The following is a 24,186-nucleotide window of genomic DNA, read 5'->3' on the forward strand; positions in this document are numbered from 1 at the left end:
GAAAGAAAGAAAGAAAGAAAGAAAGAAAGAAAGAAAGAAAGAAGGAAGGAAGGAAGGAAGGAAGGAACCTCAGTGTGTCTGTCTCAGTTTTGGGAGCTTGACACTCCGGGTGAAACTGAGTTATGGCAAAACCAACTTCTCCACCATCATCATCTTCAGAATTTGAACATATGGGCCCATCTGACTATCCAATGAAGGGTGATAAGAAAGTACGATAAATTCTACATTTATCAGGGGGAAGCGCGAGAGAGATGGGCTCCTTCCTGCGCAATGCAGTTGGCCGGCAAAACTCTGGATAAGCGGTATTAATGTCTCGTGGTCAGTATTATCGAACCTCCAAAGCAATAAACTGCGAGTCGATAAATATTACATTTGCAACGTACTTAACATTCTCTCCACTGTCTCTGGCACTTATTGCACATTGTAACCGCAAGTCTACAATACATTATTCATATCTGGCGTGTCAGAAAGTGATGGATTGCTGTAAGAGAGGCTGTCCTTTAAATAAATCAACAAATAAAAATGCAAATGTTAACATTTTACAGCTACAACTCCCCCCCACACACACAACGCACTCCCCGTCCTGGATGGAGGGGAGGCATGAAAATGTTCACATTTTCTATCGACAGATAGCAGAGAGAAGAATTAACAATCTACACAGTGAGTAAGAGAGATTAATTTGCCAGTGTCTGCTTTGATCACCCGCATATGGGACAATATCCGACTTTTCAGGATGTTAAGTTCTTCTGGGCACTCAACTTTCCCTAACATCACGTGAAGAGTTCCTCAAGATCACATGAAGTGTTGATACCGCTGTGTTGATGCCTGGGGAAGGCCACATAAACAGAAGGCCATTTGACCCTGGCCCGATCAGAGTTAATGACTGGGGTGATCAGGAGTAAGAAACACATTGTAGATTCCCTACGACTAAATGACAATAACAGGCTGTTTAAAAGAGTGCCTGGAACTTTTAACTTTACTGTTGTTTTAACCTGTTCACTATTCTTTCTTCCATATATGGAATATATGACGGGTCAATCCGGTTGCAAATAGATGTAGAAGCTTATGAATATACATAGAAACAGTCCTAGGCTGCATTAATAGATGATAGATAGATAGATAGATAGATAGATAGATAGATAGATAGATAGATAGATAGATAGATAGATGATAGCTATATATATATATATGTGTGTGTGTGTGTGTGTGTGTGTGTGTGTGTGTGTGTGTGTGTTGTATTTGTGCTGATAAATAAATAAAGGGAGACTAGTATAGATCTATTTCAAGCTATTTAGCTCTCATCAGCTAGCCATACCCTTAATGGGATTAAAACCTGTGCTGTATTACATCTTAGGCAGATGTGTTACAAATGTAACAAAGGCAACAGTAAAAATATTACTGGGTTTCTGTCTGGATGGTCTCTTGTGACGAGCCGATGGACAGAGAATGGAAGCAGTTAGCTTCCTCCCATAATTGGGGCATACCGGGGGTTGTGACACTAAATATATACCTACCTCCCTGGCTTAAGCTGATAAGGAGGAGGACCTGTGGCTTAATGGTTAAGACATCTGCCTAAGATGCAATACAGCACAGGTTCGAATCCCAGATGGGTGGGTAGATAGATGGACAGACAGACATGGTAGGTAGATAGTAGATACATTGATGGATGGATGGATATAGAGATAGCTATATAGACAGAGAGAGAAAGAGGGGAGAGATAGAGGGGAGAGAGAGAGAGGATTGGGATGTGTCTCTTTGTCCACACCCAGCCCAACCTAGAGACCCATTAGGGTAAGTGTCAAACTCAAGGCCCACAGGACAGAGGGTGCTTAGATCTGGCCCATGGTGCCACCCTGGAAAGAGTGAAGGACCAGCCCGTGGTGCCTCTGCCAGCGAAAAGGGAGCTCGGGGCAGGGGGACGGACACATGTGCACACATCCCGTCCCGTCCCCACGCTCCATTTTCTCTGACAGAGGGCTGCAGGAGTCCGTTGTGACTGAAAACGTTTTCTGTTTTTGCTAGCAGAGGGCTATCAAAACAAACTAAAAAGAAAACAAAGGGAGAAATGTTTCCCCTTTTGCATTTGAGCAGGCAAGAAGGGACAGGAAAGGAGAAAGGGAAAGAGGAAGGAAAAAGAAGGAAAGAGGGGAAGGAAGGAAAGGAAGAATGAAGAGGGAAGGGAGGGAGGAAGGAAGATAATAATGAGAGGAGGGAGGGTCTCAGGAATCTCTGCCTTAACACTTGGCCACCACAGGTGCCCCTACATGAGTGACACTGAGCTTGCCACACCCCCACGGTCACGCCCATCCCAGCCACACATCGCAGCCCTTCAAGGTTAAACACAAACCTCATGCAGCTCTCAATGAAAACTTGATCTGTTAGAACTTTAAATTAAGCAAAGTTATATTAAATGTCCTGAAAACTCATCCCATCCCCCCCTCTCTCCATTTCTCTTTCCACCACTCTCCCTCCCTCTCTCCCTCCTCCCCTCCCCTCTTTTTCTCCTGCTCTCTCTTCCTCTTTTCTCCCTTTCTCCCTTCCCCTCCCCTCTCTCTTTCTCTCCGTTTCTCTCTCTATTTCTCTCTCCCTCTCTCCCCCATTTTCTCTCTCTCACCCTTTTCTCCCTCTTTTTCTCACTCTTTCTCCCTCCCCCTCCCCTCTCTCTTTCTCTCCCTGTTTCTCTCTCCCTCCGTTTCACTATTTCTCTCCCCATTTTCTCTCTCTCGCTCTTTTCTCCCGCTTTCTCTCATTTTTTCTCCCTCCCCCTCCCCTCTCTCTTTCTCTCTCCTTCCCTTTCTCTATTTCTCTCTCCCGCTCTCCCCCATTTTCTCTCTCACACTTTTTTCTTCCTCTCTTTCTCTCACTCTTTCTCCCTCTCCCTCCCCTCTCTCTTTCTCTCCCTTTCTCTCTCCTTCCCTTTCTCTATTTCTCTCTCTCTCTCTCCATTTTCTCTCTCACACTCTTTTCTCCCTCTCTTTCTCTCACTCTTTCTCCCTCCTCCTCCCCTCTCTCTCTCCCTCCCTTTCTCGCTTTATTTCTCTCTCTCCCATTTTCTCTCTCTCCCTCCCTCTCTTTCCTCCTCCCCCTCCCTCCTCTTCTTCTTAAGGCTCCAATCTGGATCAGCAAAGATTCGGTCCCTTGGCAAAGCGAACCGTGAGGGTTTGAACCCTTCAGGGTGGCTTAGAACAGACCGGCTGACAGAGCTTCAGCTTTGCTGGCAGCTATAATTCTCCCCACGGATTCATTTAGTTAGTTAAACCTGCAATCTGAGCTTATGGCCCACCTGGTGATAAATGGAGACCGACCTGCTTTCCCAAGCAGCCTTGGCTGATGAAGAATAGGGCGGGGGGTGAGGGTCACTTTCCCCTTTAATCCTTTTAAGTTAGAGAAACCCCTGAGTTAAGGGGAGAAACCAGCCCGACTCTAACCTGGTTGATTAAACTAAAACAGGATTTAGGATTTTAGGATTTTAGGATTTTATTAAACATTTATATGCCGCCCTTTTCCCTGAGGGGACTCAGGGCGGCTTACAACAATGGAGGGAAGGGAGTGCAAGACAAGACTTAAAAAGAAAAAGAAACGTGAATAAAAGAAATTAACCATAAAAACACACCATTCACTCAACATTCGGGCGGGGTGAGAGTAATCCTATCCCCAGGCCTGACGGGATAGCCAGTTCTTGAGGGCTGTGCGGAAGGCCTGGACGGTGGTGAGGGTACGGATCTCCACGGGGAGGTTGTTCCATAGTGTCGGAGCTGCAACTGAGAAGGCTCTCCTCCGCGTAGTCGCCAGTCGGCACTGACTGGCGGATGGAATTCGGAGGAGGCCTACTCTGTGCGATCTGATGGGACGCAGGGAGGTAATTGGCAGGAGGCGGTCTCTCAGATAGCCAGATCCACTACCATGGAGCGCTTTATAGGTGGTAAGTAAAACCTTGAAGTGCACCCGACGATCGACAGGTAGCCAGCGCAGCTCACGGAGGATCGGTGTTATATGGGCGAACCGTGGTGCGCCCATGATCACTCGCGCGGCCGCGTTCTGAACTAGCTGAAGTCGTCGGATGCTCTTCAAGGGCAGCCCCATGTAGAGCACATTGCAGTATTCCAGCCTAGAGATCACAAGGGCTCGAGTGACTGTTGTGAGAGCCTCCCGGTTCAGGTAGGGCCGCAACTGGCGCACCAGGCGAACCTGGGCAAATGCCCCCCTGGTCACAGCTGACAAGTGATGGATACCAACAGGAAGAGCGGAGGAAGATATATTCATATGCTACCAACATTTGGGAACCTGGCTTAGCAACGGATCTATTCCAAGGGTGCCAAACTCAAAGTCTGAGGACTTATGACCGGATTTGCGGACCCCCGTTGTGGTTGTAAGTCAAGGACTACCTATAAATTGAAAACCGGTGATTGCAGCTGGGTAGGCGGATAACTCAGACCGAGACCCAGAGGTCAAATTCTCTCCTCATCATTCGGATATACGGAGAGTCCTCGACATGACCATCACGGAGACTGTCATATCACCGTCATAACTCGTGAGGATCGCCGGAATTCTGCCACCGTCCAAACCTTATGACTTTTTGGGGGTGCCAGTTGTTTAGTGAAAAAAAAAATCACAGCAGTCATTAAGTGAATCCACGGGCACTAAGTGAACACCACGGTTGCTGAGTAAACTAATGGTTCCTTAGGGGCGCGGTTTTGACAGAACAGGATGTAAATGCGGAGGACCGGTGCAGTCATGTGATGAGGGGGGGGAGGGCAAACCCGGTCATAAGTAACTCGCAGATACGTCTGACGGAATTTCGAATGGTTCCTAAGTGAGAGGTCATAAAACAAGAACTGCCTGGATCAACTCCCAAATGCTCCTAAAAGGACAAAGTGGGGTGGGGGGTGGAATGCCAATCCTTAAGGGTCGTTCAGATTTCCTTTCGCCCACGTAGGAAAGAGCGCAACTACTTTGCTACCTGGGAAATTAATTTCTGCAAGTACATTCTCCATTATTCATTTATTGCAAATCCAATGAAATTAATATCATCCCCAGGCAATTTAAGGTGCTGGGGGGGGGGGGGAGAGGAGATGTTCGAGTCCAGAGGAAGCCACACATCAGAAGGAGGAGGGGGGTAGTGGAGGGATGGAGTCAAGAGAGTAATTAGCCAGGAACCCTTCCGCTCCCACAAACAGCGCTAAGTCCGATCTCTCTCCAATTCCAATGACCCTTCACGGGCGCCCGTTGAGCGCTGACCGTTAGCTGACTCGATTATTCTGTTGAGGCCTGAGCGATAAAGGTGTTCAACTGGACCTCAGCGGGTGGTCCTGATCCTTTGCATGGCAGGGAGGGTAGGAGTGGAATGAGGGAGAGAGAGAGGAGAAAAAGGAAGGATAGGGTAGGGAGGGAGGGGGTTGGAATGGAAAGAGTGGGAGAAGAGAAAAATGAAGGAAAGAGGGAGGGAGGATGGAAAGAAGGAGTGGAATGAGAGAGAGGAGAAAAAGGAAGGATAGGGAGGGAGGGGGTTGGAATGGAAAGAGTGGGAGAAGAGAAAAATGAAGGAAAGAGGGAGGGAGGGAGGATGGAAAGAAGGAATGGAATGAGAGAGAGGAGAAAAAGGAAGGATAGGGAGGGAGGGGGGAGGAGTGGAATGAGGGAGAGAGAGAGGAGAAAAAGGAAGGATAGGGAGGGGGGGTTGGAATGGAAAGAGTGGGAGAAGAGAAAAATGAAGGAAAGAGGGAGGGAAGGAGGATGGAAAGGAATGGAATGAGAGGAGAAAAAAGAAGGATAGGGAGGGAGGGGGGAGTGGAATGAGGGAGAGAAGGAAAAAACAAAGGAAAGGGAGGATGGAAAGAAAGAAGGAGTGGAATGAGAGGAGAAAAAGGAAGAAAGGAGGGAGGGAGGAGTTGAATGAGGGAGAGAAGAGAAAAATGAAGGAAAGGGAGGGTGGAAAGAAAGGAGGAGTGGAATCTGACAGATGTCCGTCACAGTCTTTCAGGGTAAGGCTGAGAAGCACCCACCTTTCTCTCCCTTGAAACGCTGCCAGAGACCTAAGTGCCAATTAGTTTTGCAAGGCCAAATGGAGCACAGAGTCAAACGGAGCTTCTCAGAGTTTGAACCGACCAGAATGAACAAAGTTGCTTCCTGCAAAGGCTCACATCCCTTTGCTCCTCCTTTATGTCTTATGGGAGGGGCCAATCATCTCCAAGCCTTACTCCCGAGTCTCCCCTTTTTGTCTTAATTCTTCTTGCCTTCTGGAAGCTCTGCGCATGCGCACACTGGGAACAGGCTCCAGCTGTTCATCTGCCTCACCGATGTCTGACTCTGAAGGCAGCTGATAACGGTCAGACAGCCCTGGCCCCCTCTCTGCCTCCAACACAGAGCCCTCCTCAGAGCCTTCCCCAGACTCCAGGACTGTCCCAGGTTCCTCCCCAACCTCCTCACTATCTGACTCTGCTGCCAGCTCAGCAAGCCGCTGGTAGACCTCAATAGGTGAGTTCTAGTCCCGCCTTAAGCACAAAAGCCAGCTAGGTGACTTTGGGCCAATCAGCAGGAGACGGTGAGTTCTAGTCCTGCCTTAAGCAAGAAAGCCAGTTGGGTGACTTTGGCCAATCAGCAGGAGACGGTAAGTTCTAGTCCCGCCTTAAGCAAGAAAGCAAGCTAGGTGACTTTGGGCCAATCAGCAGGAGATGGTGAGTTCTAGTCCCGCCTTAAGCAAGAAAGCCAGTTGGGTGACTATGGGCCAATCAGCAGGAGACGGTGAGTTCTAGTCTCACCTTAAGCAAGTAAGCCAGCTAGGTGACTTTGGGCCAATCAGCAGGAGACGGTGAGTTCTAGTCCTGCCTTAAGCAAGAAAGCCAGTTGGGTGACTTTGGGCCAATCAGCAGGAGATGGTAAGTTCTAGTCCCGCCTTAAGCAAGAAAGCAAGCTAGGTGACTTTGGGCCAATCAGCAGGAGATGGTGAGTTCTAGTCCCGCCTTAAGCACAAAAGCCAGCTAGGTGACTTTGGGCCAATCAGCAGGAGACGGTAAATTCTAGTCCCGCCTTAAGCAAGAAAGCAAGCTAGATGACTTTAGGCCAATCAGCAGGAGATGGTGAGTTCTAGTCCCACCTTAAGCAAGAAAGCCAGCCAGGTGACTATGCGCCAATCGGCAGGAGACAGTGAGTTCTAGTCCCGCCTTAAGCACAAAAGCCAGCTAGGTGACTATGGGCCAATCGGCAGGAGACAGTGAGTTCTAGTCCCGCCTTAAGCACAAAAGCCAGCTAGGTGACTATGGGCCAATCGGCAGGAGACGGTGAGTTCTAGTCCCGCCTTAAGCACAAAAGCCAGCTAGGTGACTATGGGCCAATCGGCAGGAGACGGTGAGTTCTAGTCCCGCCTTAAGCACAAAAGCCAGCTAGGTGACTATGCGCCAATCAGCAGGGGACGGTGAGTTCTAGTCCTGCCTTAAGCAAGAAAGCCAGTTGGGTGACTTTGGGCCAATCACCAAGGGACAGTGAGTTCTAGTCCCGCCTTAGACATAAAAGCCAGCTGGATGACTTAGGACCAGTCCTCCTCCTCTCTCTCTCACCCACTTCACAGGGTTGTTGTTGGGAAAAGGTGAAGGTGTGCTGGATATGTTCGCCGCCTTGAGCGATTTGTAAAAATAATAAGTGGGATACAAAGTAAGGTAAATGACGCTGGCAGCGCCTAAACCAGCCCTCTTACCGCCAAGCTCCTTGCTGCATTGGGGAGGTGGCTGCAGTCACAAGCTCCTTCTTGACGGCTGTCACTCCAGGAGACGTGGCGGGATCCTTCCTAGACGTCCCTGTGGAAAGAGGAGAAACATTTGCAACCGTCTTTTCTGGCTTTGTCTGATTTTTAACTTTGGCCCCCGCAGCAGCGTGCGATTCTTCCTTCAGGGAGCTTTTGATACGGTGAATCAGCAGTGACAGGGAAAGGAAGAATATATGAATATGTATATTCATATATTTAGATATTTAGATAGATAGACAGATATAGAGAGATGATTAAATAATGATAGACAGATATAGATATTAAATGATAGATGATAGATAAATAGATAGATAGACAGACAGATATAGAGATGATTAAATAATGATAGACAGATATAGATATTAAATAGATAGATAGACAGACAGATTTTTTTTTTCATTTAGTCATTTATTTGACATTTATAGGCCGCCCTTTTCCCTGAGGGGACTCAGGGCGGCTTACAATTTATAGGAAGGGAGTGCAAGACAAAACACAAAAAGAAAATGTGGAATATGATAAAATAAAACAATAAAACACAACATTCATTCAACATTCGGGTGGGGCGAGATTAGGGTCTTATCTCCAGGCCTGACGGGATAGCCAGATCTTGAGGGCTGTGCGGAAGGTCTGGACGGTGGTGAGGGTGCGAATCTCCACAGGGAGATCGTTCCAAAGCGTTGGAGCTGCTACTGAGAAGGCTCTCCTCCGCGTAGTCGCCAGTCGGCACTGACTGGCGGATGGAATTCGGAGGAGGCCTACTCTATGCGATCTGATGGGACGAAGGGAGGTAATCGGCAGAAGGCGGTCTCTCAAATAGTCAGATCCACTACCATGGAGGGCTTTATGAATGGTAAGTAGCACCTTGAAGCGCACCCGGAGATCAACAGGTAGCCAGCGCAGCTCACGGAGGATCGGTGTTATGTGGGCGAACCGAGGTGCGTCCACGATCACTCGCGCGGCCGCATTCTGGACTAGCTGAAGTCGCTGGATGCTCTTCAAGGGCAGCCCCATGTAGAGCACATTGCAGTATTCCAGCCTAGAGATCACAAGGGCTCGAGTGACTGTTGTGAGGGCCTCCCGATTCAGGTAGGGCCGCAACTGGCGTACCAGGCGAACCTGGGCAGATATAGAGAGATTAAATAATGATATATAGATTAAATGATTGATAGATAGATAGATAGATAAATAGATAGATAGATAGATATAGATAGATAAGACAGACATAGAGATGATTAAATGATAGACATATATAGATATTAAATGATAGATAGATGATAGATAGATAGACAGATATAGAGAAATGATTAAATAATGATAGACAGATATAGATATTAAATGATAGATAGATGATAGATAAATAGATAGATAGACAGACAGATATAGAGATGATTAAATAATGATAGACAGATATAGATATTAAATGATTGATAGATAGACAGACAGACAGATATAGAGAGATGATTAAATAATGATAGACAGATATAGATATTAAATGATAGATAGCTAGACAGACAGACATAGAGATGATTAAGTGATACAGATATAGATATTACATGATAGATAAATGAGATAAATAGATCGATAGACAGACAGATATAGAGATGATTAAATAATGATAGACAGATATAGATATTAAATGATAGATTCATAGATATATAGAAAGACAGATATAGAGAGATGATTAAATGATAGAGAGATGATCGATAGACATAGATGATTAAATGATAGATGATAGATAGATAGACAGATATAGAGAGATGATTAAATGATAGATAGAGAGATGATCGATAGACAGACAGATAGATGATTAAATGATAGATGGTAGTTAGATAGACAGATATAGAGAGGATTAAATAATGATAGATAGATAGATAGATAGATAGATAGATAGATAGATAGATAGATAGATAGATAGACAGACAGACAGACAGACAGACAGACAGACAGACAGACAGACAGACAGACAAGGCAGGCAGGCTGAAAACACAGTCCTGACACCGTCTACTCTGGATAGTAGTGGAAATGCAATTAAGACTCCATGCGACCCTCAAATATGTATGTATGAATGTGTGTATATAGGTAGGTAGATAGACAGATGATTAAATGATAAGCTAGCTAGCTAGCTAGCTAGAGATAGATAGAGATAGTCTTAATTGCATCTGCTGCTACCCAGAGTAGATAACTGTGGTTTCCGCCTGTGACAGGCTGCTATTCCCCTGGGAGCAGCAGGCCAACTCTTGAAAACCTTGGCTTGAAATTTCGGGTTTTGGAAGAAGGAGAAGGGAATTCCCAAAGCTAACGTGCATTTGCACAGGAACCGGGAGAATTTCGAAAAAGGAAGACAGAACCATCTCTACGTGCTTGCACTATCACTCCACTCAACACCCAATTCTCACATTACTCTCTAAAATCTATGCATAACTTCATCCATGTAGTATGGCTGTAGTATCATTATGATCCTTACTTACTGCCCCCGCCCTCCTTATTGCTGTTGTTGCTGCTGCTGCTACTATTATTATTACTATTACCATCATTATCGTTATTATTCTTTTTCTCTTTCTCATTCTGTTCTGTTCTATGGCAGACCCCTCTAGCAAACAGAGCAAGTTTTGATTTGTTACTCAGATTTAGCATTTGATTTATTTGATTTATTTATTTAATTTGTATGCCGCCCACTCTCAAAGAGACTCGGGGTTCTTCGCTATTCGTTCACCCGTTCATTTCATTTATCACATTTTATTGTCCTATCAACGCATCACAACATTGCACAAGGTGGTCCTTGACTTACAACCACAACCAAAATAGGGGATTATGGGACCTCGGAGCACTGAAAACGTCATAAATACGAGTCAGTTGGCACCTGAATTTTGACCCCGCGGATGCTGCAATGGTTGTAAGTGTGAAGAACGGTCGTAAGTCACAGGTTCCAGGGCTGTTGTAACTTGGAACGGTTGTAAGTTGAGGACTACCTGTATGAGCAAAAGGGACTCCTTGCTCATTGAAATGAATATTTTCAGCCCTTTTTTGGGGGGGGGAGGGGGCTTTTTTCAGCCCTTTTCCAGCCTTTTTTCTACCATTTTTGAGGATTTTCGGGGACGTTTTTGAGACTTTTTCAGTGATTTTTAGCTTTTGGGGGATGTTTTTGTGGCTTTTTCCAGCCCATTTTTCAGGCTTTTGGGGGGCAGTTTTTAGGCTTCTTTTGGCCCATTTTTGAGGCTTTTTTGGGGGGGGGGGAGTTTTTAGGCTTTTTGGCCCGTTTTTGAGGGTTTTTTTCAGCCCATTTTGAAGCCTTTTTCAGTCCACTTTTCAGGCTTTTGGGGGTCGTTTTTCAGGCTTTTTCAGCCCGTCTTTGAGGCTTTTTTCAGCCCATCTTTAAGGTTTTTGGGGGGCCGTTTTTCATGCTTTTTTCAGGCCATTTTCCAGAAAAAAGTTGAAAAAAGCCTCAAAAATGGCCCCCAAAAGCCTAAAAAGGGGACTGAAAAAAGCCTAAAAAACAGGCAGAAAAATGCCTGAAAAACGACCCCCAAAGCCTCACAAACGGGCTGAAAAAAGCCTCAAAATGGACTGAAAAATCCCCTCAAAAATGGGCCAAAGAAAAGCTTGAAAATGGAGCATCCAGGCCCAAAAATGGCCAGTGGGTGGGCGGAGCTTTGGCAATATTCGGTCTATAAGACACACAGACATTTTCTCCCTCTTTTGGGAGACAAAAAGGTGCCTCTTATAGTCCCCAAAATACGGTATATACAGATACGGAGGGAAGCTGGACATTTGATTCCATGTAGCAGGGTTGGACTTTCCATGAAATGAAAGAGACAAAAGGAGGACCACAGAACTCTGGCCACCAGCCTGCAGAGCCAAGGTGGCGCAGTGGTTAAATGCAGCACTGCAGGCTACTGCTAGATCAGCAGGTCAGCGGTTCAAATCTCACCGGCTCAGGGTTGACTCAGCCTTCCATCCTTCCGAGGTGGGTAAAATGAGGACCCAGATTGTTGGGGGCAATATGCTGACTCTCTGTAAACCGCTTAGAGAGGCCTGAAAGGCCTATGAAGCGGTATATAAGTCTACTGCTATTGCTATTGCTATTGCTATTCTGGATCTGGCCCAGAATCCCCAATAACCCTCCAGACGGACGGAAGCAGGGAGGGCCATCTGTTAATTATTCCTAATCACACTTTTGACAGCCAGCCAACGTACACCAGCCTATAATTTTCCTAGCAAATGGCTCTGAAAGAGGAAGTGGGCAATAAAAAGGGGAAGAGAAGAACTGGGCAGGGAGGTCAGCCTGCTTTTCAGATTTTTAATTCACAAGGAAATGTCGAGAGGACTCGTGAAACAATGGAGGGTAGCAAGCCTCATCCATGGTACTTGCAGGAGAGAGAGAGAGAGAGAGAAAGAGAAAGAGAGAGAGAGAGACAGACAGACAGACAGAGAAACAGAGAGAGAGAGAGAGAGAGGGAGAGAGAGAGAGACAGAGATAGACAGAGAGAGTGGGGAGGGGGGAGAGAGGAGGAGGAGAAGGAAGAGGGAGACGAGCAGAAGGAGGAGGGTGGGGTGGAAGAAGAAAAAGGAAGAGAAGGAGGGGAAGATATGAAGGAGAGAAGGAAGGGGAGGAGGAAGAGTCCTTGATGCTCTCTGAGCTTGGTGGTTTTCTTGCAGACGTTTCACCACCCAACTAGGTAACTTCATCAGTGCTACAAAGATGTGTGGTTTGCAGAGAGAAAAAAGGAGGAGGAGGGGAAGGAGAGAAGGAATGAAGGACAGCAGGAGAAGAAAGAAAGAAAAAGAAAGAAAGAAAGATAGATAGATAGATAGATAGATAGATAGATAGATAGATAGATAGAGATAGATAGATAGATAGATAGATAGATAGATAGATAGATAGATAGATAGATAGATAGATAGGATAAGATATAAATGATAGATAGATTAGATCGATAGATAGATCAATTGATCCATGATAGATGGATGATAGATAGATAGGTAGATGATTGATAGATGATAGATAGATGATAGATGATAGATGATAGATAGATAGATAGATAGATAGATAGATAGATAGATAGATAGATAGATAGATAGATAGATGTGAAAAAAGAACCAGAAACCCAAAGTGAAAATTGCCCCTGAAAACTTCACGGATGGCACCGGCTTCCTTTCTCCGGCTTGAATTGATTGTGTGGAGCCACATTCTAAGGCGACAATTAGAATTCATGGCGTGCTCCAGAAAAGAGCTGAAATGCCAGCCGAGTCGAGGGCCCAGGTAATGGATCCTGAACTCCTGTTAGTCAAAAATGATTTTGTTTCAAATTAGAAATTGATTTTTTGGGGGACATCGGCCCTTTTGCTGGCTTTCCAACTTTCCTAGCGGAGCTTTGCAAGAGATTAACCTTCCCTTCCCTCCCCTTCCTGCCCTCTGACAATCCCTTTCCAAAGTTTCTTTGCAGCAAAAGCATTTCTCTCTCCCCCTGCCTCTTTTTTCAAAAATAAATAAATAAAATAAAACATGTGCCATATCCAAAACAGCAACAGGTCGCACACCCATTTTTTTCCCTTTTCTTGGTTGGTTTCCACTGACGCCTAGTGCAAACCGGTTGAGCAGTTTAAGAGGAGAGAAAAAAAGGAAAGGGCGCAGTGTGAAAATGTCCAAAAAGAAAAAAGAAAAGAAAGGAAGAGTAACAGAGTAGGAAGGGACCTTGGAGGTCATCTACTCCAACCCCCTGCTCACGCAGGAGACCTACACCAAGGATTCGAACCACTGAACTGCCGACTTTTCTGATAGACAAGCTCAGTGTCTTAGCCACTGAGCCACTTAGAGAGAGAGAGAGAGAGAAAGAAAGAAAGAAAGAAAGAAAGAAAGAAAGAAAGAAAGAAAGAAAGAAAGAAAGAAAGAAAGAAATTGCACGGTTAAAATGCACTTTTGGAATGGGTTCTTTCGGCTAGAAAATCATATTTCTTTCTCCTCTAGAAAATTGTGTTTCTCCTTGTTTTTCTTTTTCTTTCTAATTAGGTGGTAGTCCTTGACTTACAACCATTCCTTTAATGACTGCTTTCTTTTCCTGGGAAAATCTGCATTGCTCTGGGGGACGCATCGCAATAGCCCTTAGACTTATATCCCGCTTCACAGGGTTTCCTAGCCCTCTCTAAGAGGTTTACAGAGTCAGCTTCTCGCTCCCAACAATCTGGGTCCTCGTTTTACCTACCTCGGAAGGAAGGAGGGAAGGCTGAATCAATCTTGAGCCGGTCTGGATCGAACTCCAGACTGTGGGCAGAGTCAGCCTACAATACTGCCTTCTGACCTCGGCACCATCATGGCTCAAAGATGGATGGATGGCAAGCTAAACCAAGTAATTTGAATAAAATGACAATTGGCTGTGCCCTTCTTGGAGACAGACATGGAAATCAAGGCCATGGATGCTGGAGGATGGTCCAGGGTGTTCTGTGAAGCACCTTGTCAGCATCACTCCATTACATAATTAGGAAAGAAAGACTAAGAGACTCCATGCGAAGGAAAATCCAAAGTACTTTTACTAATCATAAATGGTAAGCACGCAGTTGCGAAGCAAAGTCTACTTAATTAGGCGCGAAAGCGATTGATATATAGAATAGCCCGTTCCCCCCCCCCTTAGGATCATAGCTCCAGTCCAATCATAAGTCCTTCAAGTGTCAGGTGTGAGATAACTTCAAAAAGACAGGCCGGAAGATGGAATGTCGAGGCCGTTGATGCAGGCGGGAAACACACACGCATGCGCAATCCCAACGTCTGGTACATCCTAGAACATTCCTCCAGCACATCAATTAACCCCTCCCAAATACCAGCCCCCCCCCTCCCCGTTTCATGGCAGCTGACGCAACAGCAAGGCAGAAGCTGACATCCGGCCGTCCCCCGGAAAAAAAAAGGCTGTCAGGCCTGGAAAAAAAAAACAAACGAAACAGACAAACGACAAAACACAAAAAGAAGAGGGAGGGGGAAAAAGAAAGTCAAGGCTTGTCGGGATAAGCAGCATAAAATTTCTGAAGCAGGCGGGGAGCCCGAACATGGGATTTATCAACCCATTCTGTGTGTGAGGGAGGAAAGTGCTTCCAAGCCACCAGGTATTGGATGCGATTACGGTGCTTGCGGGAATCAAGAATTTCACGAACTTCAAAATGACGTTCCCCATCAACCAGCAACGGAGCAGGTGGAGGGGCATCTGGGGGGCGCAAGTGGGAAACCCGAACAGGTTTGATGAGGTTGATGTGGAACACCGGGTGGATTCGGTTGAGGTGTCTTGGCAATTGTAAACGAACAGAAACAGGATTGATGACCTTCACAATAGGGAAAGGGCCAACGTATTTGGGTCCCAATTTCTTCGACTTCTGCGTAGTGTGCAGGAATTTCGTGGACAAATACACCAAATCCCCAGGCCGGTATTCATAGGGCTGAGCGCGTTTTTTATCTGCTTGCTTCTTATGGGCCTTATGGGCAGCGTCCAAAGTGGAAAGGGTCAGTGGCCAAATGCGACTGAGACGCTCACTCCAGTCCGCAATTGAAGGAACTTGTGGTTGGTCACTAGGCAATTCGGGAATAGGAACAAAATCTTGACCGTAAACGACCCGAAAAGGGGTGAACCCCGTGCTGGAGTGAACCGAGTTGTTGTAGGCCACCTCAGCATGTGGTAACAAGTCGACCCAATCGTCTTGTTGATAATTGATGAAACAACGTAAATATTGCTCAAGGACGGAATTTGTACGTTCACAGCCGCCATTAGTCTGAGGATGGTAGGCGGAGCTAAGGCCCTGGGCGGAGCCAATGCGTTTGAGAAATTCCTTCCAAAAATTAGATGTGAATTGGACCCCACGATCGGAGATAATACGGTCGGGCACTCCATGCAAACGGTAGATGTGGGAAATGAACAGTTTAGCTAATGCCTTGGCGGAAGGAATTTTGTGACAAGGCACGAAATGAACCTGCTTGGAAAACAAATCAGTGACCACCCATATAACAGTATGCCCCTGGCTTTCGGGAAGCTCAACAATAAAGTCCATAGAAATCTCCTTCCAAGGGGCAACCGGGCGAGCGACGGACTGGAGGAGTCCTTGCGGCTTTCCCGACGGTTTTTTGGTGGCAGCGCAAACTGGGCAACTGGCCACATAAAGTTCAATGTCCTTTTTTAAAGAGGGCCACCAGAATTGTCTCTTCACGAGATGTAAAGTTTTTACGAACCCAAAATGACCCGCCAATCTGGAGTCATGAGCACGACGAAGGACGACGAGCCGTAGGGACGCGGGGATGTATAATTTAGCACCAATCCACAGTAGATCGTCCCTCATGGTGCAGTCGTCCCGATGGTTCAGAAACCAGTTGTCGTGAGGAAGAGCTTTTTTAAGGTCAGAAAGTAGATCTTGAGGCACTTCTCTCTGTGCTTGGGTCTGTTGACGCGTGAGTACCGGAGCCGCCAGGAGCGGTTGGACGATACTCAGTTTAGAGCAATTATATTGAGGTAATCTGGACAAAGCATCCGCCATGAAGTTCTTCCCTCCCGGGATATACTTTAGAGTGAAATTGAAACGGTTGAAATATTGGGCCCATCGCATTTGTTTGGGGGAGAGACGACGAGGCGTCCGCAACGCTTCCAGGTTCTTGTGGTCAGTCCACACCTCAAATGGGTGTTTAGCGCCCTCTAGGAAATGGCGCCAAGTAGCGAGGGCCCAACGGACCGCGAAAGCCTCCTTCTCCCAAACCGCCCAACGCCTCTCCGTGTCAGTGAGTTTTCGGGAGGTGTACGCGCAAGGCTGCAAGTTACCTTGATCGTTGGCTTGCAGCAGAATGGCTCCTACGGCGACATCACTGGCATCAGCCTGGACGACGAAAGGCTGTTCTAGGTCAGGATGCTTAAGAACTGGTTCAGCGGCAAAGAGGCGTTTAAGTTTCTCGAATGCCGCCTGGCATTCCATGTTCCAGTCCAAAGGCTTATTAGGTTTAGGTTTCGGGTCGCCCTTCGTCTTGAGCAAATTAGTAATAGGGAGAGCAATCTTAGCAAAAGAGGGAATGAATTGACGGTAGAAATTAGCAAAACCCAAAAAATTTTGCAATTGTTTACGAGTTTTGGGCGCGTCCCATTCAGTGACCGCCTTCACCTTTTCAGGGTCCATTTCAATGCCATCAGGGGAGATGCGATAGCCCAGATAGTCAATTTTAGTTTGGTGAAACTCACACTTAGACAATTTGGCATAAAGGTTAGCGGCACGGAGTTTTTTCAAAACAGTGCGCACCAGAGCGACGTGGTGGTCATAATTGCGAGTATAGATAAGGATATCGTCCAAATATACGATAACGCCTTTGTACAGATGATCGTGCAAGATCTCATTAATAAGTTGCATGAAAACAGCAGGAGCCCCCTGTAGGCCAAAAGGCATAACCCGGAACTGGAAGCAACCAAGAGGGCAGTTGAAAGCAGTCTTCCATTCGTCTCCTTCCTTGATGCGTACTCTATAGTAAGCTTCCCGGAGGTCCAATTTAGTAAAGATGCGGCCCTTCCCTAGCTGTGCCAACAAGTCTTTCATCAATGGGAGTGGGTAGAGGTTCTGAGTTGATACAGCGTTAAGGTTTTTAAAATTACAGCATAAACGAAGAGAACCATCTTTTTTTTCACGAAAAAGTACAGGGGCAGCCACTTTGGGCCGAGCCGGTTCAATGAAACCACGTTTCAAATTTTTGTCAATGAAAGAACGCATTTCCTCCATTTCCCTGGGCGACATGGAGTAAATCTGGGGTTTAGGGAGCTTAACCCCGGGTAAAATGTCTATGGAGCAATCAGTAGGCCTGTGGGGGGGCAGAATGTCCGAAGATTTTTCGCTGAAGACTTCCTTAAGATCCCAATATTCTTTCGGAATTTTCTCCTCTCCTGCAATCCTTTCCTGCCCTCTAGCGGCCATTTCAGGAATGTCAGTGATAGGGTGGTCCGGAGAGCCCTCCCCCACTGGAGGCACCTTTGAGCGAACGCGTAAGCGGCCTGTCCGCCAATTTATGTGAGGGTTCCACTTCCGGAGCCACGGGATGCCCAAAATGAGTGGCCTGTCCATGCCAGGTGCGACCACAAAGGAGATTAGTTCAGTATGGGTACCCATCCTCATTTCCAAAGGCTCCGTAAAAAAATGAGCGCCCCCCCCCGCAATGGATCCATCTATTTGGCAAAACACAATTGGGGTTTTCAAAGTGCGCAATTTGAGGCCCAATTTTTCCACCATGGCTGGGTTGATCATGGATCGGGAACAGCCTGAATCAAGTAAGGCCAGAAGGGTGGCAGGTTTCCCCTCAGGAGGAACTTTTAACTCAATAGGGATTAGCAGGGGCCCCTTGTTTGAACTCACCCAGTGAGGCGATGTGTCGTCATCGGAGTCCTCCGAAGAAGAGGAGTTGGCGTCCGCGTCTCCCTCTAATGGCTGGGCAAACGGAGGGGGGTTGGATTCCACAGCGAAAGCTGTTTCCTTCTTCTTCTTCTCAGAGCCTCTTCCAGACTTTTCCTCACGTTTGGGAGGGAGTTGAGCAAAGAGGGGCAATTTAGCACGACATTCGGGGGCGGTGTGCCCTAATTTGCCACAACGAAAGCATGTTAAAGGTCTGGAGAGGCCTGCAGGGGCCCCCCTCCCTTCACCCCGCCGTTTGAAGAGCGATTGGGTGGCAGTAGGGGGGAGGGACTTGGCAGCCCTCTCTTTCCGCTTCCTCCGTTCCTCTTTAGCATAACGGAGCCGGGTTAAGTCGAGTTCAGCGTCCGCTGCATGCTCAAACCACGTGATCAAACGTCTAGGCAGGTTACGATTGACACATTGCTGATAAATGTCTTCATCTAATCCTGAAGCAAATTTGTCCAGTAGGGCGTCCTCCCCCCAGCCTCTCATGTATTGCGAAAGACACTGAAATTCCTGGATGTATTGGGCGACAGGTCTATCGTCTTGTTCAAAGGTTATAAACTTCAATTTGCTCCGCTTCTCCGTTAACGGGTCATCAAAACGTTGGCGGAAAGCCTCCATAAAGCGGTTGAAATTCCCCAAGAGGGGAGAGCCAGACATATGCAAAGCAGTTGACCATTTGGCAGCTTCACCATCTAATGACAAAAGAACCATTCTGACCCTCATGATGTCAGTCTCAAAGTCTCGGCCATAAATTTCCATGTAATTAAACACTTGCATAAGAAAAGAGGCCAGGCTAGCAGAATCACCATTGTAACGCACAGGCAAGGGAGGGATTTTAGCCATCCGATGTCTTCGGGGGGGTGGCCCCCCTTGGTCAGCCAAACCTCTAGCCGCAGGGGGTGAAGCAGGCTGAGGGGGAGGGGGAGATGGCGGGCGTGGGTAACGTTGCCAATTTCTCCAGTCTCTTTCCTCCTCCCCCCTTCTTTCCTCAAAGTATGTTTGACCCCAATAATCAGGTAGTTCACTCCGCTGGGGTTTTCTCATGGGGCCCTGGTGTTGCCAGCTTCTCCAGTCTCCTTCATCGCCCCCCCTTCTTTCCCCAAAGTACCTTTGACTCCAATAGTCAGGGAATTCACTGGTCTGGGGTCTCCTCACAGCTCCCGGCTCCAGCGATGGTTGCCGGGGTTGTCTTTGGGTGATTCCAGCATTCCAGCTTGTCTCTGTCTCTCTTTGTCCCACCGAAGTCGACCATCGGGGTGGGGGAGGTTCAGGCTGGCTGGAAATTTGCAGTTGAAATAAATCTTCGTGTAAAGATAGGTCGGGCGGGCTGGGCTCGTGTAGAGAAAGGTCGGGAGGTCCTACTCCACTGGAATCCGCACCTCCAACGGCCCCCTCCTCCTCTCTGATCGGAGAAGACATTATCTCCCTTCTCGGTAGACGTAAATCTCCTGGAAAGGGATTTTGCAGACTTTGCTTCTTGTCAGCATCACTCCATTACATAATTAGGAAAGAAAGACTAAGAGACTCCATGCGAAGGAAAATCCAAAGTACTTTTACTAATCATAAATGGTAAGCACGCAGTTGCGAAGCAAAGTCTACTTAATTAGGCGCGAAAGCGATTGATATATAGAATAGCCCGTTCCCCCCCCCCCTTAGGATCATAGCTCCAGTCCAATCATAAGTCCTTCAAGTGTCAGGTGTGAGATAACTTCAAAAAGACAGGCCGGAAGATGGAATGTCGAGGCCGTTGATGCAGGCGGGAAACACACACGCATGCGCAATCCCAACGTCTGGTACATCCTAGAACATTCCTCCAGCACATCAATTAACCCCTCCCAAATACCAGCCCCCCCCCTCCCCGTTTCATGGCAGCTGACGCAACAGCAAGGCAGAAGCTGACACACCTTCTGAATGTACAAGATCCCTCTCATTCAATCGTAGTAACTGTGAGAGGGATCTTGGAATCCTAGTGGACATCCAATTAAATAGGAGCCAGCCATGTGCAGCAGCTGCCTAAATATCCAACAGAGTTCTAGGCTACATAAACAGAGGGATAGAATCGAGATCACGTGAAGTGTTAATACCACTTTATAAGGCCTTGGTAAGGCCACACTTGGAATATTTGCATTCAGTTTTGGTCACCACGATGTAGAAAAGATGTGGAGACTCTAAAAAGAAGTTGCAGAGAAGAGCAACAAAGAGGATTAAGGGACTGGAGGCTAAAACATATAAAGAACGGTTGCAGGAACTGGGTATGTCTAGTTTAATGAAAAGAAGGACTAGGGGAGACATGATAGCAGTGTTCCAATATCTCAGGGGTTGCCACAAAGAAGAGGGAGTCAAGCTATTCCCCAAGGCACCTGAGGACAAGACAAGAAGGAATAGATGGAAACTAATCAAGGAGAGAAGCAACTTAGAACTGAGGAGAAATTTCCTGACAGTGAGAACAATGAATCAGTGGAACAGAAGTTGCCTCCAGAAGTTGTGAATGCTCCAACACTGGAAGTCTTTAAGAAGATGTTGGATGGCCATTTGTCTGAAACGGTATAGGGTTTCCTACCTAGGCAGGGGGTTGGACTAGAAGACCTCCAAGATCCCTTCCAACTCTGCTATTGTATTGTATTGTATTGTATTGTATTGTATTGTATTGTATTGTATTGTATTGTATTATATTGTATTGTACAAGCTAATTAGACTTCTGGTCTAGCCCAGCACGGCTTATTCTTATTGAATATGGGTGTAAGGATTTGTTTAGTGAAATAAAAAAGGCCACTTCCACAAAAGATTTAAATAGCAATTAGGCAAGGTCTGAATTGAATGCAATCAGAGCGAGATTAAAGGGGAAACAGACTGGAAAATGGAGTTTGCAAAAGGGATAAATGAATTACTCACAAAGGCTGTGATTTTAATAGTTCAGGTTATTGATCTGATAGACATACCTGCTGGATCTCCGAGGGATCCACGCATGTGCGAGCGCCCGAAGACATACAGAGAAAGTACTAAATAAGTAATAAATTGAAAACGTTGGAACGGTGTAATGAATTATAAATAACGGCCAAACCAGCAAGAGTTGTATCGCTACATAAAAGTGTTTAACGCATTTAAGACAGCAGGGAATGCAGGAAAATATGTAAACATATCCTGCTGGCTGATGCTCTCACAAAGGGCGAGCTGTTTTCTATTTGCTTTTGAGAACGCAGAAAAATTATGACCTGCACGCAACGAATAGACACATTGGTGCTTTTTGTTGAGATATTCTCTCTCTCCCTCACTATTTTCTTTATCATAATCTTTCATCCATCCATCCATTGTCTCTCTCTCTCTCTTCTTCATCATCTTCCATCCATCCATCTTCTCTCTCTCTCTTCTTCTTCAACTTGCATTTATCCATCATCTCTCTATCTTCATCATCATCATCATCTTCCATCCATTCATCTTCTCTCTCTTCTTCTTTTTCATCATCTTCCATCCACCCATCTATCCATTCATCTTCTCTCTCTTTCTATCTTCTTCATCATCTTCCATCCATCCATCCATCTTCTCTTTCTCTCTCTCTTTCTTCATCAACTTCCATCCATCCATCTTCTCTCTCTCTTCTTCGTCAACTTCCATCCATCATCTCTCTATCTTCATCATCATCATCATCTTCCATCCATTCATCTTCTCTCTCTTCTTCTTCTTTTTCATCATCTTCCATCCACCCATCTATCCATTCATCTTCTCTCTCTTTCTCTCTATCTTCTTCAACATCTTCCATCCATTCTTCATCATCTTTATCAATCCACCTTCTCTCTCTCCTATCTATCTATCTATCTATCTATCTATCTATCTATCTATCTATCTATCTATCTATCTATCTATCATCTATAAATATCTGTCTGTCTGTCTGTCTCATATTTAAACTGTCCATTGCACTCAATTAAAATAAAAAAAAATAGATACCAATATTGCCGCTACTCATCCTGCCTCCCAGAACCAATTAGTGACGATTACTGAGGTACCACTGTATTTTGTACCATCCTGTTTGCCTTCCTTACTTTGGCCACGTCACGTGGAGGAACTCACTGGAGAAAGCAGTTGTGCTTGGAAGAGTGAGGGGTAAAAGGAAACCAGGCGGCCAAAGGACACGGTGGCTGGACACCATCAAAGCGGACACCAGCCAGAGCGTAGAACAACTCAGAGAAGCAGGACAAGATCAGACCTGGAGAGACCTGGCCCGGAGAATCGCCACGAGTCAGACACGACTGAATGGACCACATCATGATCACGACTGTGTTTGCTGTCACCATGGGGTAAGGTGGAGCTTTTGGGGGGTTTTATATGTCAATTTTGAAGGCTGCACACTGCCTGGAGCCACCGTGGGTCGGTTGTGCAGCCACTTCAGTCTATGTCTCTGGAGATTCTCAGTCCTCCAGGTTGTCCCAAAAGGTGCTTTTATTTCAGGAGGCAACTGGATTTTCTTGCTTTTGTTTCCTTTTGAAGGCGTTTTGCTTCTCATCCGAGAAGCTTCTTCCGCTCTGACTGGATGGTGGGGAAGGGAAGGATTGATACTCCTTGCAGGCAGCTGGTCATTTGCATCCTTTTAGGGGGTCATTGAGGCCACTCAGATGTTCATCTGTGTCTTCAGAGTCACCTGAGGGGTGCAAATGGTTTCTGTACTCTGCAATTTTTCTGGAAATCCGTTCTGGAAACGACTACGGGAACCATTTGCACCACAAACCTCCAAGTGGTGTCATCCTTTTAGAGGGTCATTGAGGCCACTTGGAGGTTTATCTGTGTCCTCAGGGTCACCTGAGTACTGAATGGATTTCCAAAGGGGAAAAAAATGCAGACTACAGGAACCATTTGCACCACTCAGGTGACTCTGAGGACACAGACAAACCTCCAAGTGGCCTCAACGTCCCTCTAAAAGGATGCAAATGACCAGCTGCGTGCAAGGAGTATAAACCCTTCCGTTCCCCACCATCCAGTCAGAGCTGAAGAAGCTTCTTGGATGAGAAGAGAAACGTCTTCAAAAGAAAAACCAGAAAGTCCAGTTGCCTTCTAAAAAATAAAAAGGACCTTTTGGTGCAACCGTGACCTGGATGACTGAGAATCTCTACAGATGTTTAGCTATACAATTTGGGATGAAGACCCTTGGAATGGTGTGGGAGTAAGAACGGATTTCCAGTGGAAAAACGGCAGACTACAGGAACCATTTGCACCACTCAGGTGACCCTGAGGACAGAGATAAACCTCCAGGTGGCCTCAACGACTCTCTAAAAGGATGCAAATGACCAGCTCTATCTGCAAGGAATATAAATTCTTCCCTTCCCCACTTTCCTGTCAGAGCTGAAGAAGCTTTTTGGGTGAGAAGCGAAACATCTTCAAAGAAAAACCAAGAAAGTCCAGGTGCCTCCTGACCTGGATGACCGAGAATCTCTACAGACTTTTAGCTATGCACGTTGGGATGAAGACCCTTGGAATGGTGGGGGAATATGGATTTCCCAGAAAAATTGCAGATTACAGACTCGTCCTCAACAGTCTGCACCTGTCTTCAACAGTGAAGGGATGCAGGGCAGAAAAAAACACCCGGCAGCTAAGAAGGCTCCACACCTATTTGCACTACTCGGGAGGCCCTGAGGACAGAGATAAACCTCCAAGTGGCCTCAAGGACCCTCTAAAATAGCAATAGCAGTAGACTTATATACCGCTTCATAGGGCTTTCAGGCCTCTCTAAGTGGTTTACAGAGTCAGCATATTGCCCCCAACAACAATCCGGGTCCTCATTTTACCCACCTCGGAAGGATGGAAGGCTGAGTCAACCCTGAGCCGGTGAGATTTGAACCGCTGAACTGCTGATCTAGCAGTCAGCTGAAGTAGCCTGCAGTGCTGCATTTAACCACCGCGCCACCTCGGTGCGGATGCAAATGACCAGCTGTCTGGAAGGAATATAAATCCTTCCCTTCCCCACCATCCAGTCAGAGCTGAAGAAGCTTCTGGGATGGGAGAATCTCTACAAACCTTTAGCTATGCAATTTGAGATGAAGACCCTTGGAATGGTCTGAGAATAGGAA

General features: G+C 46.4%; 1 protein-coding gene across 1 annotated transcript in view; it reads right to left on the reverse strand.

Annotated features, from left to right (window-relative positions):
* Window positions 1-24,186, reverse strand: part of KIAA1328 (KIAA1328 ortholog) — a 188,671-nt gene that overhangs the window by 25,135 nt on the left and 139,350 nt on the right. Inside the window, exon 10 of the mRNA XM_032212462.1 lies at window positions 7,691-7,790. Within this exon, the coding sequence (XP_032068353.1) occupies window positions 7,691-7,790 (100 nt within the window). The remainder of the gene's footprint in view (window positions 1-7,690; window positions 7,791-24,186) is intronic.

This window comes from Thamnophis elegans, chromosome 3 (genome assembly GCF_009769535.1).
Source record: "Thamnophis elegans isolate rThaEle1 chromosome 3, rThaEle1.pri, whole genome shotgun sequence".
NCBI lineage: Eukaryota > Metazoa > Chordata > Lepidosauria > Squamata > Colubridae > Thamnophis > Thamnophis elegans.